This window comes from Aedes aegypti, chromosome 2, assembly GCF_002204515.2.
Source record: "Aedes aegypti strain LVP_AGWG chromosome 2, AaegL5.0 Primary Assembly, whole genome shotgun sequence".
Lineage (NCBI taxonomy): Eukaryota > Metazoa > Arthropoda > Insecta > Diptera > Culicidae > Aedes > Aedes aegypti.
The window spans coordinates 9,618,668-9,639,346 of NC_035108.1; the positions used below are offsets into that span (position 1 = coordinate 9,618,668).

Sequence of the window (20,679 nt, forward strand, 5' to 3'; positions counted from 1 at the left end):
AAACAGCGGCTGACAGCCGGAGGCACAATTTTCCTCCTCACAGCCAGAGTAAGGTAGGTGTTCTAGTATTCGCCAGCTAAAAGAGCTATTTTTATGAATTATTCGTTAGACTTTTGAGGCCCATCGTAGCGGTAAACGCAGAGCTATTCAGCAAGACCAAACTGAGGGTCGTGGGTTCAAATCCCACAGGTCCAGGATGTTTTGGGTTTGAAAAGTTCTCGACTACCCCGGGAATAGAATATCTTCGTACTTGCCACATGCAAAAATGGTTAATCGTCAAAATAAACTCTCGAAATTGAGCCTCAAATATTTTGTTCTTATTACTGTTCCAGCAAATTATAGGATTCCTTAGAATATTTTCACATTGTTTTGAAGTGACTTAATGAAAACTAAACGATTTCTGCCCGTTCGGTTTACGAAACGGTATATAATCTGGGGTGGCGAACACCGGTTCATCCACCCTACTTCAAGAATCTACTCTCGGATCTAATCTCGCGATTATTCGGTGAACAGCAGCTTTGAAAAATCACTGCTCCCGACTCCCGGGTAGAATGTACTTAACACCGGAGGATAAACAGTATCATCTTTACCCCACATCCATCCACTCCTGGCAATTGAGCCAAAATGGAAATATTAGCAGGTAATCACATTTTCATATTATCAATTTGCACTTTGGCAGATGAGGGCTTCCCCACCTGTGTGAGTGAGTGTGCACGACAGGGAACTTATATGAGACGAGAGGGCTTTTTATGCTGATGGGACTCTTTATTTCGTACAGTTCCGGATCCTCGCAGGCTGTTGAGATGAAGATGAGTGCTCTCCAGTAGTCACAAGCGGTGTGATTTTGATGGTTTAGGGTATGATGGCTTGACTTAGGCGGTTATAGAGCGCATCGTACCTTCGTACACAAATTCTTTTTGCGCTTGGAAGTTTTTTTAACTACCTAAAGCAATAAAACAATACTCCAGAGTGCTACAAAAACAGTAGTTTTCAGTACTATTTTCCACTATTGATCCCTTCACGATCCTTGTTTGAACCCATAGCTTCGATTATTCGTTGGACCCGTTAGCGAAAGCTTACAGTGGTAAACCATCTTGGACACCGTCTCGGGGAAAACCCTCTTAGAAGGTATCTTCTTCTTTCGTTTATTCACTAAACGTGGTTGTAAGTCTCTGAATTCACAACTTCCTCCCAAAAAAGAAGCGGGATTTAAAACAGTCACTAAACGTGGCAATAATGGAAGTAAGGACGTTTCTCCGGATTGTGCGCTTTCTTACAATTATAAACTGGTTAATGTTGGTACCGTGATGAATCAAAATCCGGACGGTACCGATATCTGGACACTCTGATTATATTATGTAATTAAAGTCAAATTTAAGTGATTATATGTTTGGTTTTAATACTCTCCCTTTATTATTGACAATGCTGGTCATTTCACATTCATTTTCAATCTAGTAACCATTGTCAAATAATTAATAAAAATAAAAACATTTTTTTGATATAACATGTTGGACGTCATTTCGTCGCGGTCCAACCCTAACTCAAGTTCAACAATCGATGAACACGCGAAGAATGTTTGGTTGAATTAAAAGTTTGTGAACTACATTTCTACTGAAATTTTTTACCATAATTGTTTAAGAAGATATATTTTGAAAGTTCTGTGAGTCCCCTCTACTGAAATATGATGGAAATATGTTTTAATTGGTGTGTAAAGTGACTGTCCGGAAAAACGAGCCAGTGTTTTATGATCCGGACATCATTTAAAATACTCAAGTTTTATAAGTGTAAATGAGTTTCAAGGAATAAAATCAAGAGAAAACATGAAAAATAACTATGAAAAGAATAGTGAGTTGTAATTATTCAAGATAATATTATATAAACTAAGTATATCTTCCTCAATAAAAGTACCAGCCGCACGACTGCAGCTCAAGCCACATGAACTCAGCTCAGGTAATCAAACCACTAATATCACAAACATAATATTCTTTTCGATGGCGAACGTTGACATCAAGTTTATTAAAGATTGATGTTTTATTGTGTATTGGTTTGATTTTAAATAAAATTAAACGAGAATTGCATGCTTTAAAACAGTTGTCCGGATTTCGTTCCAAAAGTGTCCGGATTTGAAGACAACACTAGCATCAGGTGTCCGGATTTAAAGACAAGACATGCTACAGTATTTGAATGATTTTCGAGTAAAAAACATGTTTTTTACCAAAATGTTCATCACTCTCGTGAAAATCTGGATTGAAACTATGTCCAAAACACTATGACATTAATAATTTTTCAAAACAACACATTCATATTAGATTTTGAACATTTGTGTCGACTTAAGCGTCCGGGAATTGATGCACCACGGTAATTGTATCAAAATGAGCTTCAATACTTTAGACAAATTTTCCGAACATCAGGTCGAAGCAGCCTCTAGCCCAGGCGCTTATCGTGGTCAGTTGTTCCGAATTTGGAGGAGTTAGTCAGGAGATCTTGAACTCCATTAGGGGAATCAAGGTTTCCTTCCAAATCGCTAAGAAAGAGACTGTCGCGTTTTACCGGAAACTCTTAAAGTTCGCTAACGTCTTAAAGATAAGAAGCGTTATTTTTTTAATATGACGCAAAAGTGAACGTTTGTTCAAAGTTGTCTTGAAAGGTCTCTTAAGTAACTATAAATCACCTGAAGAGATCAAAAATGAAATAAATGATTTACTTGGATTTTACTCAGTCCAAGTAATCATTATGATAAAGCGAACTCAATCTTTCATTCTTCGGAAAGAGATTACTCAAGAATATTATTTAGATCACTTCAACACAAGTGATCTAAATAATATTAAAGCTTTAGAAAAAGCAGTACTTTTCTTCGGTGTCTGTGTGACATGAGAATAATTCCAGCAACCTGGTGAAAATTTTTAAACCCTCACTCAGTGCCGGCGGTGCCGAAAGTGGGAAATGGTACAAAACATTGCCACATGGATGCTGAATGCATGATTTACGGAGGTTCCTCTCACGCTAGAACATCTATCCTGAGAAACAAGATACCAAATAGTTTGTATACTCAAATTGCGGAGGCAACCATAATTCTAACTTTTGGAATTGCCCTTTGCGTCAACGAACCATCGAGGCTTGTTCCAGGCAGATGAACGGTAACATTATTCGTTCCCGGGATTCTCCAAGCAGAATCTCCAACAAAGCTTATTTTTCAGTTAATGATCGCTTGCTGTGGCACGGGAAGTGAGTAGGACTACGCATGTACTACGCACGAGAACACCTGGGTAAGACAGTCAAAGGATTGTCCTACCCACGATTCAACAAAACAAAAACACAGAAACTCGATCAACGTCGTACACACTCTGGTGGAGAATGGAAGATATTATAAGGTTTTTAATTGTAAAGGGCGAACACAAAATTATTGCGACACCGAAAATGTCATGCCAATTTTCTTATAATGTTTAAAATCAAACCAAAATTTTAGGGTAGTTTTATACACATATTTACTTCAAAAATCAAAAGAAAAATTAATCGATGGAGCCTTGAGTGTAAAATTGAAGGCATTTTTGCTTGATGCCTTCCATCAAAGTCTTTACAGAGTCATCCGGTACCAGTTTCTCAGTTTTTTTTTTATTATCTTAACATGTCCTTCTCGTCTTTGACTGTCTTCTTGCTCTTCCAAAGTTCACGCTTCATTATTGCCCAGTACTGCTCCACCAGGCACAGTTTGGTGGATTCATATCCTATGGAACAAAATGGACTGAATTAACTTCGACGGCGAAAAGCTCTCTTAACTTCAACATTTTCTTCTTCTTAAATTTGTCGTTCACATCGAACTTGCTCTTGCCGGTGAAAAACTCCAACCCCGGAATTTGCTTAAAATCGGCTTTTATACACGTTTCATCACACAGCAGGCATATTTTGTCAGCATCTTCTCGTAGAGCTTCCGTGCCCGAGTTGTTGCCGCTCATCGCGGTTTGGGAAGTTCTGTACCTTGTATGTATGTAGTCCAGCTCTCTTCTTTGCATGCTGGACGTAGCTCTGCGACATACCGATCTTTTTAGCCAAATCACGGCTTGAGACGTTGGGATTTGCTTTAATCATTCCGCTTTCCCTCCGTCTTTTTGTTCTTCGGTCCCGGTTTTCTTCCAGCTCCCTTGCCGTGGTCCAACGTCAACCGCTCCTGGAACCGCTTCAACACTCTGGAGACGGTTGAATGGTGAATGTTCAACATTGTTCCCAACTGCCGGTGCGACAGGTCAGGAAATTCCAGGTGTTTGGAAAGAATTTGTTCTCTCGACTCGCGTTGGTTCACCTCCATTTTCGTTGAATCGAAAAACACGACTTCGAGTTTGACAGCATGTAAACAATACACATCAATGAGAAAGTGTGCAAAATTTGGTAAATTTTCACTCAATGGTAGAAAAGTTATGCCCTGTTGAATGTTTCGCAATAATTTCGTGTTCGCCCTTTGTTCTCATGCCTAGAAAAGTATTTGTTTATACATGACCCCCAAAAGTTTTGCCTCGTGAAAACAACGATTGAGAAAATGCTGGGATTTAATTGTAATAATTGCTACAAGAAACTTCTTTCACCATTATAAAAACAAGTGGAGCAATCCCCTATGGCATTGCTGAATGAATCAATAGATGGCTTCTTAAATATATCTAAGGGCAACCCTGTATATGTTCTGGGACAAATTTTCGTGAGCATTCCTGGAATTAATTCTTGAGAAGTATCTGGAACATCCATAAGGAATTATCAGAAGATTATTGAAGAATGTTTGGATGAAGTAATGGGTTAATCTAATACCAGTCGCATCGTGATATAAAAGCACGGGTGTGATGGTGCTAGCGATTTCTGAACATGCGACCAGTCTTGATATAATCTATCAAAGCAGTGCTGAATATCTTGACAATTTTCAGAGCAACTCCTATAGAACTCCCACAGCACACTTTCCAGGAGGTCTTGGTTGATTCAGAACTGCCGTAGAAATTTCTGGAAGTAATTTCAGGTAAATTCTTTAAAAATATCTGATCAAATTCCTACTGATATGTTGTGGCATCATTCATAACAGTATTTAGGGCAGATTATGACGATTTTTCGATATATTTTTTCGCAGAATTGGTCTACAAATTCCAGCGAACTGTTTGATGGGGTTTCTGCGCGATGAAACATTTTTCAAACATCTTCAGTTTCTCCTGAAAACTTTAACGATTGGCTAGGTCACTTTGAAGCAAAAAAAAAAACTACACAAATTTACAGATTTTTTGCTGTTTATCCATTTGTTGCCTAGATATTAATGAGATCATTAGAAAAACCTCACTGGTAGTAAAAGCGAGAAGTTTTTTCAAATTTGTTCGATGAAACTGATTTAAAAAAGATATAAATATAACGGGGCCCAGATAGCCGTAGCGGTAAACGCGCAGCTATTCAGCAAGACCAAGCTGAGGGTCGTGGGTTCGAATCCCACCGGTAGAGGATCGTTTCGTGTTGGAAATTTTCTCGACTTCCCAGGGCATAGAGTATATTCGTACCTGCCACACGATATACGCATGCAAAAATGGTCAATTGGCAAAGAAAGCTCTCAGTTAATAACTGTGGAAGTGCTCATAAGAACACAGATGAGAAGCAGGCTTTGTCTCTGGTGGGACGTAACGCCAGAAAGAAGAAGAAGAAGAACGGGTTCAACAGGTTATTTCGTCTTAGGTTTCCCTAGAAAAGGCTTCATTATAGTGTTTTTTAGAATTCTTTCAGGGTCTTCCACAGGGTTCTCTTCAGGAATTCTTTTAGAGTTTTATCTACCATTTCTCCCAGAAATCCTTACAGAGATTTTTCAAAGGATACTTAGAAGAATTTCTCCAGAATTTGCTCTAGGAACTTGAGAGCTTTAAAGCTAGTACCTCCAGTAATTTCCTCAGATATGGCTTTGATTTTATCCAAAGATAGTTAGAAGGAAAAAGATAACCGACTCCTGTATTTTCTAGGCGACACGAATAGCGCCGCTCTGGTGAGGCAAAGGCCAACTAATATGCAACGTTCTCCTAGTGACCACCAGATGTTAAAGTGTTCGTTTATGACATACACCCTTGAAAAAAGGTACACCGCTCAAACGGGGATTTCCGATATTTCCAAATGGCATAAAATGTGAGAAAAAGAAGAAAAAATAACACATGAATATTTTTAGTACGTGTAAAAATTACACAAAAAATGTTGTGTTGGTCCAGAAGAGCCTGATGTTATGTGAGCCATACTCACTTCTGTGTAATAGTTTATAAGCGTGTTTGTTTTGATTTCTTACACGGTTATTTGAATTTAGTTGAATATAATGTTAACGCGCTTTTCACTCAACAGATGGCAGCAATGTTGCTGAACAGCGATCGGAAACGCGAGGCACGATGAATTTTCGTGGGCATCAAAACAGAATCTGCGAATAAACACAAACAACCGTTCGGGCGCTTCATTCGTTCGTGTTTCATTTTCGGATCGCTGTTTCTCCCGACGCTATGATCGGGTGATTTTCTATCGCTCAATAATGTGAACGGTACGATCCACGCTGCCTGCTCTTCGCGAAGAATAGGAAAATATTCATTTCGAACATCTTCATGCGGGCTTGCAACAATCACGCTAAACTTGCTCCGCTCAAAAATGAGTGACGAGCGCACAAAATTGGCCTCTTTTCGTGCAGCACAGATTCTGTGCAAAGGGGCTGTACACAGTTTTGTGCAAACGATGGTAAACAAAACTGAATGAGCGAATTGCGCACAGAGGAGGAACGCTTGAATTGCGGAATTCGTTTCCATTTTTGTTTTTCTTCTGAAACCAGAAAAAAAACATTCCAATTTTAAAGATTTTCAGAGATTTTTTCATTTGAATAGCCGAAGCGGAAGCAAATGGGGAAAAAACTTTCGCATTTGCGACCATCTTCCGGCTTTTCGCTAGAAAACATCTCAGAAAACTCCCCATCTTACCAACGGTCAACTGTTTGCTGCCACGCGGGATATCATTGACAGTTCCGTTACCATCGTTTTCGGACAGCCGAAGGCCAAAACGTCGGCAACTCACAGAATGAGTGCGACCTACCCAGAATTTTCACTCAGGCAGCCAGTTCTGCATTGGTTGCCTCATTCTGTGCAGTTTAAACACATGCGCTGCGTGGAGCTGGCTTAGCGTGGTGTGTTTGCTTGACTTTACGAGAAGAAGCAACCTTGCAATGAATCACGAGAATGAACAGCGCGGGGATAAATGTATCCTACGAGTTGAAAGGCTTCGCGAACCACTTATCGGTGTGTTCATTTTGCTTCTTCGGCGTTGCATCCGTTCGATTTTTGCGATGCTCTTCGTGACGCAAAAATGAAAAATGAATTTTGGCGAATGTTGGATCGCGATGATGCGTCGATCATTGTTCACGAAGAAGATCCATCGCAACCCTGGATGGCAGTAGTGTTACTTGAATAGCGTGTCGCCGGTAAAATATATGGCAAAATGAGAGCCTTTCATCTTTTTCCTTTTAATCATCTTTGATTTATCCCACCACTATCCTAGAATTTTCTCCAGATCATTTCACATCAATTCTTCAACCAAATTATCCTCTTGTTACTCTTCAAGAAACCTTGCAAGAATTTCTCCATCTGTTCATGTGGATTTCTTCAAGAATTCATTCACGTTTCCTGCCTGCAATCCAAAATTCCTTGAGGGATTTGTATTACAGCAATTTGTGCAATAATTCTTTCGATTATCCCACAAACTTCTATAGAGTAACTGTTGAATGTTTTTTTCCTATTACATTTCAAATATCCCATGAAGCGACTTTCAATCCTATTAGCTCCACTTTCAATTATTTACAAGCCGACTAGAATACATAAGAAGCATATATCGATAAATATCTTGAAATTAGCATTTCTTTGCAAACAAAACTTGATATTGACAATGCTCTCGAAACTTCAAACCAATTCCATTGTTTGAGCAAGAGGTATTGCAATACCTAGATGTGGAGAAAAATTCAAATCCGTGATTAGAGACGATCATCTTAAACTCTCGATCCGGCTTAAAAACGTGAAGAGTAGGCAATTTCAACGCACTCACGTTCCAGCTATGAAAATTATATGGCAGAAGCTGCAAAACGAAATAAAAAAAACGGTTGTCTCAATTACGGAACGAAAATTTTGAAAATAAAATTTCTCAATTGGACCCAGGCTGGACCAAGCCCTTTTGGGAATTATCAAAAAATTTAAAAAAAAATAAGCCAACTCCGGCCTTGAAAGAGGAAAACAAATTACTACTCACTAATTGCGAAAAAGCTCAAAACCTGCTATGCAGTTTGAATGCGCGCAAAATTTTAATTTAGGACTCACTAGTCCAATTGAAAGGTTTTCGAAAATTCCTGGGAGTTGATTTGGAAGAAGTGAGAACTATTATTAAAAATAAAATAAAAATATGGCATCATTTTTTACACCTTTATCAAAAAATTTCTAGAGAGTAGCTTATCATTCATGGTTGGTATATTTAACAAATGTTTTCAAGAGGCATGTTTTCCTGACAAATGGAAAAAATCTAAGGATGTACCAATTTTAAAACTAGACAAAACCCTGAAGAAGCTTCCAGCTGTCGTCCAATCAGCTGGCTTTCCTCCATCAGTAAACTTATTGTAAAGGTCATTTTGAACAGAAAGATGATCCACATCAATGAAAATTCAATTGTTGCCAATGAACAGTTTGGATTCCGATATGGACATTCGATCACTCATCAACTTTTACGTGTAACAAATTTGATGCGTTCCAACAAATTTGAAGGTTTTTCTACAGGTCTTGTTCTTCTAACTATAGAGGAAGCATTCGACAGTGTTTGACTCGAAGGCTTGATTTAAATTTTCCAACTTTAATGATTCCAAAAACATTAATTTTCCAACACACATTGTAAGCATAATCCAAAGTTGTTTGTCAAATCGTACACTTCGGTGTAATTATCAGAACTCCAGAACTGAAAGACTTCCTATAAGAGTTGGTGTTCCTCAAGGCGGCATTTTGGGGCCAACATTATACAATATTTTCACAGCTGTCTTACCTAAGTTACCTCAGGGATGTCAACAATCTTTATTTGCGGAAGACACAGGCCTCTCCGCCAAGAGTCGAAGCCTGCGTGTCATCTATAGTAGATTGGAAAAAAAAGTTTGGATATATTCCAAACTTCTTTGCAAACTTGCATATTTTTCATACTTGCAAAAATAGAATATTTCTCCTATTGCTTCAAAAACTCAACTAATAATATTCCCACATAAACCAGAAGCTCTTTATTTGAAACCTTCAAGTAGACATGTTGTCACGATGAGAAGGGTTCCAATAAATTGGTCAGATAAAGTTAAGTATCTAGGGATTATGCTAGATCAAAATTTACCTTTAAAAAATTGCATTGAGCAAATGCCAAATGTAACAAATGTATTAAAACTTTGTCTTAAGAATAAGCCTTTAATCTTCAAACAAATGTTCAGGCCAGCCATGTTGTATGCTGTACCAATTTGAACTAGTTGTTGTAATACCAGGAAGAAAGCTATGGAAAGGATTTTGAAAATGATAAAATGGTAAAGTACTAATAAGTTACGTAGAATACCCAATGTTGAAACATTGAAACAAATGTCGTTGCAATCTTCTATTGTCACGAGTTATATATCTAGATTAAGTTAGGTTAAGTTATTTGAAATGTTTGTTTTTCTCTTATAAGGAGGTGAAATCAACTCTCTTGTTAAAATTCTGAACTGCTACGGCAAATGAAATGTAATATATTGTTAACATAAATGCTTAGTTAAGTTTAACCTTATCAGGATTATAGTGTTGTCTTACACATAACACCTGGATATAAGAAATGAATGTAAAGTTTGCAATGAAGAGTTGAAAAAAATGTCTCAGAAAACTAGTATATATTGGTGATAGAGACATAAATTTATTCCGTAATGTAATGTAACGCTATTATGTTATTTTGGCTAATAAAGTTTTTAAGAAATGCTGTGCTTAATTATAATAAAGTAAATTTTCCCCACTTTCCCCTTTATATACGTACGTGCGTGTATGAAAGAAAACTTTGCTTTGCATGTTAGTCAGGCGGCATATGTTCATCATCGACAACAGTAACAAGGACTTTTTCAGTGGTTAGAACATGATTTTACCACCACTTATCGGTACTGCTGTGAGATTGAAAAGTGTACTTCAAAAGATGGGCTCTTCAATTGGCTGTACATAAAATGAAACTTCACATGAACACCGATAGCTTTGCAAAGTTCTCTCAAGTATCGATTCTACTAAGAATTTCGTTGACGAATTCACAAACTCCCATCAGTTCCCAAGAAAATCCAAACACTTCTTGCACCCAAACTTCTCCATTACTCAGAATCGAATAAAGTAAATCCCAGACCAATCTAATTGGTTTTGCATCATTGAATAGGGACTTATCCGACTGATCGACTTTGCATTGCTTCGATGCTCTTTTCACCCAATCGATTGCAAACCGACCAATCCCCCTACCTCCCTCTGAGCAAAAGTAACCCCACAGAAAGTGAACATCAGTACCCCAAGACCGCACTTACCTTACTGTTGGCATGACGGAAAAACATCCCTAACGAGAACAGTCCTAGAGTGACCCCTCCGATGAGTCCGTTCAGGGTGAGGGTCGCCTGCAGGATGCCCCCAAGACGTTCCACCACAAACACCAAGCCGAACGAGAAAATGCCATAGCTGAAATGGAGAAGAAAATAAAATTCATATAATTGAAGCAGAAGCTGATGTGTCGGATAATCTACGAAATTGTCTCTTGCTCTGACGACGTTATACATCCGGCCGGCATATGTGCCTCATTTACGGTATTCATAGAGAATTTTCCGGTGAAATGGCTTATACATTCAAATTTTCCATCCATCTGAATTTGAATAAAATACCACCCATTCACAGTAGCCCGGGAAAAACGAACTGAGAAGGCTTACAATATCAGTACAAAAAGTCAAAGTCCCATCGAACAGTAGCATTCTGGCATCCTTTTCACGGTTGAACGATTACGCCCGGCATCTTCTCTGTCTGTCGGTCGTTTTCCTGTCTCAATGAGTTTGTCTCGCAAGCTATAAACAAGACCATCTTTTTCGCCAATTTCGCCAATGCCATAAGACGCAGTTATCTTGCCAAAGAGCAGCACACTGGCGTAGCTGGGCTCCATAAATCAAAATTAGGAAGTTTAAAAGAGTTTCAATTGAAGGAATTGGGCCCAGGTATCCGAGTCCCACCAGTCGAGGTTTCTTCTTGTTGGAAATTTTCACTACTTCCCAGAGCATAAAGTATCTTCGTACCTGCCGCACAATAGACACATGCGAAAATGCCCAATTGGCAAAGAAACTCTCAGTTAATAATAGTGAAAGTGCTAATAGAATGCTAAGTTGAAAAATAGACTCTGTTTTATTTCGGAAGAAATGCTAGGAAGAAGAAGAATAATATTCAGTGTAATCCGTCCTATGTTTCACCGTTGATTGAGACTATCAACCTACGTCAGTACAAATTTTGATGGGCTAAGCACATAACATATGGTGAGCTCGTTCCATGATTTTCCTATATTATATTATTTATTTTTCCTGCATACTAGACGGGGTTGGTGGTCTAATGGCTACCGCTTCTGCTTCATAAGCAGAAGGTGATGGGTTCAATCTCAGGTCCGTCCCTTTCCTCGTACTTTGTAGTTGTATCTTTCACTTGCTTCTATCTACAACTCTCAATATATCTATCACAGTCCATACCATTTGCTAGACTCGAGACGGACAGAAATAACCCGTTTCCCTACGTTTCCATTCTTTCATCATTATAGCATGGGCCCATTCACAAATTTCATAACGCTGAAGGGGGTGGGTGGGTGTTCTCATAATATTACAGTTCATACAAAATTCGAAAAATATTCATACAAAATGCATTACAAGGGGGTGGGTGGGTGTCAAAAATGGGCATTTTTGGCGTTGTGAAATTTGTGAATAAACCCCATGCCTTTCCTTACGTCTGATACATAGGCAGTCTGCTTACCAAACCAGCAAGCCTCTCTGCCATAAAAATTACCCCACCCTTTTACCCTTCCCGCATGAACTGGCGTTGACGCAGTGGTATATACGGTCAACCGTGGGAGTCAGTTGCATGCATCATCAATTCCTTCCCCTTCCCCTCATTGGTCTGCATTCTGACGTGGCAGGCACCATTGTTGCCTAAAAATAGAAGATCACCAGCACTTATACACTGAGGGTGCCTGTTAATCCCAAGCAGTCATCTGGTTGGTTCCTTGTGTAAGTGCTGCTGATCTGGCGATACTGGAGTAGCAACCACGGGCGGCCAATAAAGCTCAAGCTCTATTATTTATTTCTCCTGCATACTCTCTCAGTTACAATTATAACTGTAGCTTTCGCTGCAACTCAACAAGTGAAATCAGTCAAACAGGAAGGAAGCTTAAGGAAAATAATTGGTGATTTCTGGTCACTGTCACAAGATAGCGGTGATTATTTCAAAAAGCCTAAACTTCCAATCAAGGCAATGTAGGATTTCATGCTTCAAAAACATTTGAACAAAACTTGAAAAGTATGACAAACTGTCGAGCTGTTTGTTTTGACGCCCATGACGAATTTCCCTTGAAAAAAAGCAAACATCTCAAATTCTACTGAAAAGAGGAAACTTTTGTTCGCAATACCATTGACGTTTTCCGGTGAATTTCGAATCGTAAAACCATAATTGAACCCCCTCCTACGCCAACATACAGCCAACACCATTGAATGTCTGTTTCGATTCAATGTGCAGAGACAGTAGATGCCTGGTAATGCCTCACCAAACACTAATAATAATTTGATTGCAAACTCTGGTGAGCTCCGTCTTCACCGTCCGAATTCTTTCAACCCCTCATCCCAAGCAACTTTCCATAGGGTTCGAACACATTCCAAAGAATACAAAGTGTGGGGGTCGCCCCACAAAAAAGAACACTTCCGCCGAAAATTGATTTCGGAATTTCATTCCAATACTTATAAATAAATTTTGTGCCATAAGAAATTCATGAGAAGGGAAGACCTCTCGCCAGAGAAGTACACGCAACGTCGAGGCGGTCGAGTGACTGCAGCAGAACAGTAGTGGCTCGGTACCTACGAATAACGAACGCCCTCTTCGCTAGAAAAGATCTGCTCCGGGCCATCCAGGGAACCAGGGATGATGATGGTGCCGGTGGGCTCCTTGTTTTACTGCAGAGCACCCTTCTCAGAGACTGTCAGTTCGCATGACTAACGGTTTCTACCCGAAGCAGCCTTTCAAACTGCATAAATTATCCACTTTATGATTCTCGAAGCTCCGATACCCGGAGGGTGGTGGCTGGCTATGCGAACGAACGAGAGTCGAGAGGAGTCGAACGAACGCTTCAGCGATCAGATTCGTTTTGACTTTTGTTTTATTTGTGCTGTCGATTCTAGGTGTCGGTGTTGGCTTTGGCGTCTGAAGTGAATTAGTTTCCTCTCCCCGCAGTCCCAATCTTGGTAGCAAACTGAATTTCCGGAGAATGGTGCGGTTTTCGGGATCGAAACCAGCATTGAAAGACGTTTTGGGAGTGTGGTGCAACGCAGAATAAGTGACTTTTCACGAAACGTCGTCGGTGGGGCTTTGAAAGAGATGACACCGCAAAGATACGACGCGGTTGACGACATCCCAAACGAGAAACATGAATAAGGAGTAGGGACTCTATTCAAGTGAATTTTTCTTTTTTTGAAATGCTTCTAAAGGAAAAAGATGCCTCTGGTATGTCAGTAATGAGAAGTGCGCTCCATAGTCGTGTATCATATTCTGGGATGGAAATCCATGCAAATAGCGTTGCACAGACAAATCAAACTAGGAACGCATGGATGATCATGTGCTTTAACGAAATTTTTGTCTGGATGGATGCAACGAGATGGAAGAATTCAAAGGAATTTGAGTTTGAGATTGAACTCAACTTCAAATATCTGAACGGCATAAATATGCTGATATTTGTGATTGTTTTATTTCTCGTGCCGATGAAAATCTTAATTGAACTTTTTAGTATTGTTTTCAAGTAAAAGTACCGTTATGCCTCAAATTCCAAACATGACTCATATTACGAACTTTGGCGATCTTAACACTCTAGTAGTCGCGCTGTTGTATTTTGTATAACACCGAAGTAAAATCACTCTTTTTACATATATTCGAACCCTCTGAGCAGAATCTCAATAGTGAATCAAAAAAGTAGATTTGAGCACTTTGTACCTTTTAATTCCGTTCAAATTGCTTATCTTTGACAGGTACGCATATTTCGACTACCACTTGTAGTCTTCTTAAATGTCAGTTACACGTTTCCACTATTATCTGGGCTAATTTTACTGATCTAGAACTAGATAATCATTACAACTCCCAAAGTATATTATATGTTAGAAGACAATCAATTTTAATTGAAGGTGTATGCTATTTTCTGGCACTTTGATGACGTATTTCAGCGAAATATTTCAATCGAATCGCCATACAAAAAAATAGAGTGTTCGGAATATGGATCTGTCCAGAATTTGAGACAAAACGGTATTCAGATTTTGAGCCTGTAAGGATTTCGGTGTAACAACTGTCAGTGTTAGCAATCACCGTAGTCGGCACATTTTCATTGACATTCGACAAATTTTGCCTTCAGCTTTTTGTTGTGAGCGATCTATCGAACGTACGAAAGAAAAATGTCAATTGAATGTAGTTGACCACGATGGCGTCACCCGAAAACGGTCATGTAATGTTTATTCCTATCAATTTTCATAATAAGAGCTGCTTTCATTGCATGTGCGTAACATTCGACATAACAAGTAAGATTAAACTGTTTTTTTTTGTTATTTATGATCAGACATGTAGGAAGCCATGATTTATGAAAATGTCATCGTGTCAGACGACATTCACTCCACAGTCTTTGAGTGTGTGAGAGATAACGGTAGCGGATGGCTGTAGAGAAATCATTTGAATGTGGACCTAAAGAGCTGTTCAGCAAATTTTCATATAGTGAAATTATCTACTACTTTGCCGAAGATACCATTGTCTGCTTGGTGGATTCATCACAACATTAATACTTTCTTAAGAAGGTTTCCTACCTCCCGAACAACTTCTGCAACTTTTCGGGTGCAATACGATTTCGATCACGAATCACGCATGGAAGTGAAATGGACGACGCGAAAAATTAGATGCTATAGTGCAGGGTTTCCCAACCGGTGTTACGCGGACCCCTAGGGAGCCATGACCAGTTCTCAGGGAGTCCACGAAGCTCCTCCTGATTGATGAATAAATGTTAGGAATTTGTTAGTCAACCTGATTTCCAGAGAACCTTATTACCGAGATGCAAACTTTTGTTCTGTGAAGTATTTTAAAAGTTAATCCTATTTTGTTTTATTTAGCTGTGAAAGCACATTTCTCACATTCAATGTCATTCTATCAGTTGAAGATTGCTAGTCAGATATAATTACTTAACGCATATTCATTCAAATTCTATCCAGTGTGGTCTTGTAAATTCAAAACTATGATCATTTCTGGAATATTTTCGACTTAATGGTTTGTAGATTTTACCAGCTTACTAACTAGATCCTCGGAAAATTCCTCTGATGTTTATCAGATGGATTAACCCTCTAATACCCAACCCCGCCTTTAGACGGGGTACACTGTAGAATTTTGTGTTTTTTTATCGTAGCTCGGAAATCAACATGATTTTATTTTTGGCGTAAACCTCGACTTACAATACGTATAATAAGGAAAGTGTTTTATAATTTTTGAAACTTTTTTGTATTTTTGAAAAATGTTTTAAAAATTGTATTTTTATAACCTACAAATGGCTTGAGTTCATTTAACGTGTAATACAAAAAATCGTACCTTTTTTATTTTTCTACAATCAACCTATCACAGAAAAAGAGCCTTCTGGTACTAACATATTTTCAAACCTGTTTTTCCGTTAGTTACACGGAAAATAAAATATGTGCTAGAAAAATAATCAAAAACTATGTTTTAAAAGCACCGTACAAACTTGAATTTTTATTATTGCCAAAAATCAGTAACCATAAGAGACTTCAATAAAAAATAAAAAAAGGATAGTGAAAAAGTGTTAAAAAATAAAAATTATAAAAATCAAAAACCAATAACCAAAACCAAAAAGACAATAACAGCGTGGTGCTTCTGGCGGAGTTTATCAGCGTGACGACTGGAAAGAAAAATTATTCTGAGAGATTTGCTATTTCCATTGATTTTACGAAAATCCATTTTTTTTTTAATCTTGGCTGTTTTACGGAACTTTATGTTTGTAGTGTTTGCCAAGGTGCTCCCATTTCTTTGAGAGATTTTCATATAACCATCGGCTGTTCCTTCCAGCAACCCAAGTAACATTGATAGCCATAACAATTTATTCAGCTAAAATGAGCCGTATAACCATAATTTTAGCTGAAGAAGCAATTATTCAATGTTACTTGGGAATGTTGTTTTCATGAACCAACACTCATTTTCCATTACAAAATTTTCCCTCTTTTATATATACGTAGTTCTTTACATTTGTATTGTTACAGTGACTATTAGTTTAAACTGAAACGCTCTCCAGAATTTTAATATGACTGTAGTGTCCAGAGGGAGGAACCGGCGCATTCAAAGCTAAAATGCAATAGGAGCAATTCCAGCGCAACTTCATCGCTCGAATTACTTTATATGACTGACTACAGTCGACTCTCCACAAGTCGATGTCACTTGAGAGGTAAATTTCTCTCTATAACTCGATATCTATTTTAAAATCTTTCTTACTAGGGGAAATTTGCTCTAATTCTTGTTTGGGGGTAAATTAATACTTGCAAATTTGTAATAAATGATGAAAAACATGACAATAATAAAAGTATTGTCAGTAAAAATAGGAGATTTCATTACGATTTTTTTTTTCAAATAATGGTTTGTAAAATACTCTCAAGAAAACGGTAAAACAAAAGTGATCATATATGTATTGGAAATAGAGAATTATGTTCCACCGATTTTGTGATTTTTTGTTTCGGTATATTCTATAACTCGATGATTCTATAAGTCGATGGTCCCTTGAATATCGAGTTGTGGAGAGTCGACTGTATATGTCCTTCAGCTTAGTTTATATTTTCTCTAGTACCCCTCTCAATCCCTACGTTATCCTCCTGATCTACTCTTGTAATAATATAATCGTTTCTTCTATTATCGTTCAATGAAAAAAATAAATTCATCCCTTGTTGTCCTCGAGCTATTTCGTACTAAAGGTAACAAACATATACAGTCGACTCTCCACAACTCGATATTCTATAACTCGATAGATTTTTCGGTCCCTTCAAATTTCCATATATCGTGCTCTCCATGAGTCGATATTTCTATATATTTCTATAACTCGAAATCTCCACTAGTCGATTTCAGGTAAATTTCTCTCCATAACATGAAACATTGTTTTTCCCATACTTATCATCATAATCTTCAACATCATCATTCTTCATTCCTCCCAATTCCTAATTCATCATTGCTTATTTCGAACTCCTCACTCCTTATTTTAAATTCCTTATTCCTCATTCCTCATTCTTCACTCCTCACTCTTCACATCTCACTCCTCGCTCCTCATTCCTCACTCCAGATAGCTCACTACTCACTCCTCATTCCTCATACCTCACTCTTTACATTTCACTCCTCACTCATTATTCATCATTCCTCACTCCACATTCCTCATTCCTCAATCCTCATTTTTCATTCCTCACTCATCATTTCCCAATTCTCACTCCTCATTCCTCGTTTGCAATTCCTCATTCTTCTCTCCTCATTCCGCATTCCTTACTCCTCACTTCCTCATTCCTCACAGCTCATACCTCATTCATCTCGGGGAATTGATTTACTCTCTCGGGGGAATTGATTTACCTTTTTGAGGGCATTGATTTACCCTCTCGAGAGAAATACTTGACCCTCTCGGGGAATCGATTTACCCCCTTGGGATAATTTCTTTACCCTCTCGGGGTAGTTGATTTACCCTCTCGGGGGAATCGCTTCACCATCTCAGGGGAATTATTTTACACTCTCGGAGGAATTAGTTTACCTTCTCAGGGGAGTTAATGCATTGCCTTGATGTATTTGACCTTATGACAAATCATTAAAAATAACACAATAAAGCCGTTTATTATTCGTTAGTATTTAAAAGATTCGCACAACACTAATTTCCAATTGTGTTCCAAGTTAGATTACACTGAATAATACTGGTTCATTCATAAACATAAAACAATTTTTTTTTCTCCTATATTTAAATTCACTACAAGCAACAAGAAAAACAAATGTTGAAAATACACGAATCGTAACCTCTGTACTCCATCTTAGCAGTCTAGCATAAACTCAATAATTATTTTTAACACATGTCCTTCGTCTAGAGCCGAAAATATGACGTCACGATTTTTGCTTACAACCGATGGCCCTAACGCGGATAGATCACCTTTTCGAGGTGCGTTACGAGATAGAATCTACCATATTGTATTCATGTTGTAACTGTTCTTGTTATTAACAAGGTACCGTCGTTGGGGGTGACAATGGGTCAAAAAGGGATATGTGCGATTTATTTTTTGAATAACTATCGCAATTTATCTCCAATAAACTTCAAATTTGGTGTGTATGTACTTTGATGGTACATTAACAACTGTTCAAAAAATTAAAGTCAAATATTTATTCACAGCGGCACCACAAGTGAATGAAAAATGACCCAATCTCACCCCATAGAGGGGGTGACATTGGGTCACTGTAATTGAAATATCTTGTTTTTGAGAATATGATTTCAAAACAATTCACAACTGAAAAATATTGACAAAAAACGATGCAAACAAGACAAAAATATATCTAAGATGTTTCACAAGTATGATAAACCCACTTAAAAGAAAGATTAAACTGAAAATTGAAGAGCTATGAGAAAAAATATGTAAACCCAACATTTATCGTCAAGTTAACATAAATTTTCTTGGTTTTTCCCTCAAATTGTCTTCAAAGTCTCATCCCCATTGCTATAAAGCCCATTCAGTTTCCCCAAAGGTGTACTGAAACAGTGTTTATTTTAAACCTTCGCAAATAGTTAAATTTCGGTGCGACATTCCACGATCAATAAATTTCAGGCAGAAGTTGACGTCATAATCCCAGTATTTCAGCGATCCAACTCATTTGTACTTCCATGAGATGTTTCTATAATATGTAAACACTGATTAATAATCAAATTTAGAAAAAAACACCCTTTTAATAAAAATTTACGATGTTGCTGCGCACGAAACACAGTTGCTGGTTTGAGAAGTTGTCAAAATGCGTTGTATTGTTATTCAATGCACGGAATACTCAAGTAGACTTGTTTGATGTTTCAGAGATGCTGTATTTAGAAAGAATAAACACATCTTAATGAAAAAAGCGAACACCCGGCACCGTAAAATGTCAAAAAAGTGGACTTGGAATTTCATTTACTATCGTTCTTGCTTGACCCAATCTCATCCCCATTTTCAATGTTTTAGACATCGTACCGAAAAAAATGATTTTTTTGTGGGAAAATCAAACAGATTCCGGAAAATACCTGTGATGTGTAATGAAAAGACTTTCAACATTCTACTAATACAACGATAGAGGCTAGAGTACATGCGTGATACTTTGTACAGGAGAAATTTAATGTTGCAAATTTTATCTAGTTTCAACATGCAAGTTTGTTGATGTAGTAAACAAAAACTACTATTTATAAAAATGTGTATTGTTATGAATAATGTGCAATAATATGTTCCCTAACATATGAATTATTAATTTTAGTAATATCAGCGTTATTAGCTGAAATATTTCACAAAACATATTTTTCCGTTTTGACCCAATCTCACCCCCTAGACCCATTGTCACCCCCATCGACGGTATTAACCTTAGTAAGATACTGGGGTCATAATGACCCAAAATCGAATTTCAACCTGCAATATCTCTGTTGTTATCAAACAGATCTTTCTGAAATTCCCTGACTTTTAATATTTTGTGGAAACGAAGCGCAAGACCAAAAAAAATTTTTCTTAAGGTGATTCCAAGATGGCGCCACAAAAAAACAACTTAATAAGATACTGGGGTCATTATGACCCAGAAATGTATACCCCTATAAATCAGCGAAATATCAACCGAATAATGAAATTTATGCCGCATTCGAAAGATATAATCCTCAAGATTCTGATCACTACCTGGAATACCGGTTCCGGATTAAGTGGCCACCGGGAATCGGCTACGAAGGAGACCATGTTGGCCACGTGGAATTTCAGTACACTCAGTCCAGAAATCTGCAGTCATCACCAAATTGTATAAGATGCAGGCCATATAGGAATGTACTGTCTTCAGCAAACTTGTTTCGGGGACCAAGAACTTCCACATGGGATACAATTTAGTTCAGAACTCGACCGCGACGTGGCGCTAGCGTCGATATGAACTTCCGGTAGGGGCTAATTATGCGATGACTCGAGATCGCGAGCACATAGAAGGATGCTGTCTTCGGCAAAGTTGCTCAGGAGGATAAGCACTTCCTCATGAGATACAATTTAGTTCAGAACTCGACCGCTGCGTGGCGCTAGCGTCGATATGAACTTCCGGAAGGAGCTAATTATGCGATAACTCGAGATTGCGAGCACATAGAAAGATACAGTCTTCGGCAAAGTTGTTCAGGAGG

At 38.1% G+C, this 20,679-nt stretch overlaps 1 protein-coding gene across 2 annotated transcripts in view; it reads right to left on the reverse strand.

Moving 5' to 3' along the window:
* LOC5567814 (sodium-coupled monocarboxylate transporter 1) overlaps positions 1-20,679 on the reverse strand; it is a 269,027-nt gene that overhangs the window by 77,848 nt on the left and 170,500 nt on the right. For both annotated transcript variants that reach the window (XM_001657669.2, XM_021839878.1), the window contains exon 10: positions 10,559-10,706. In XM_001657669.2, the coding sequence (XP_001657719.2) occupies positions 10,559-10,706 (148 nt within the window). The remainder of the gene's footprint in view (positions 1-10,558; positions 10,707-20,679) is intronic.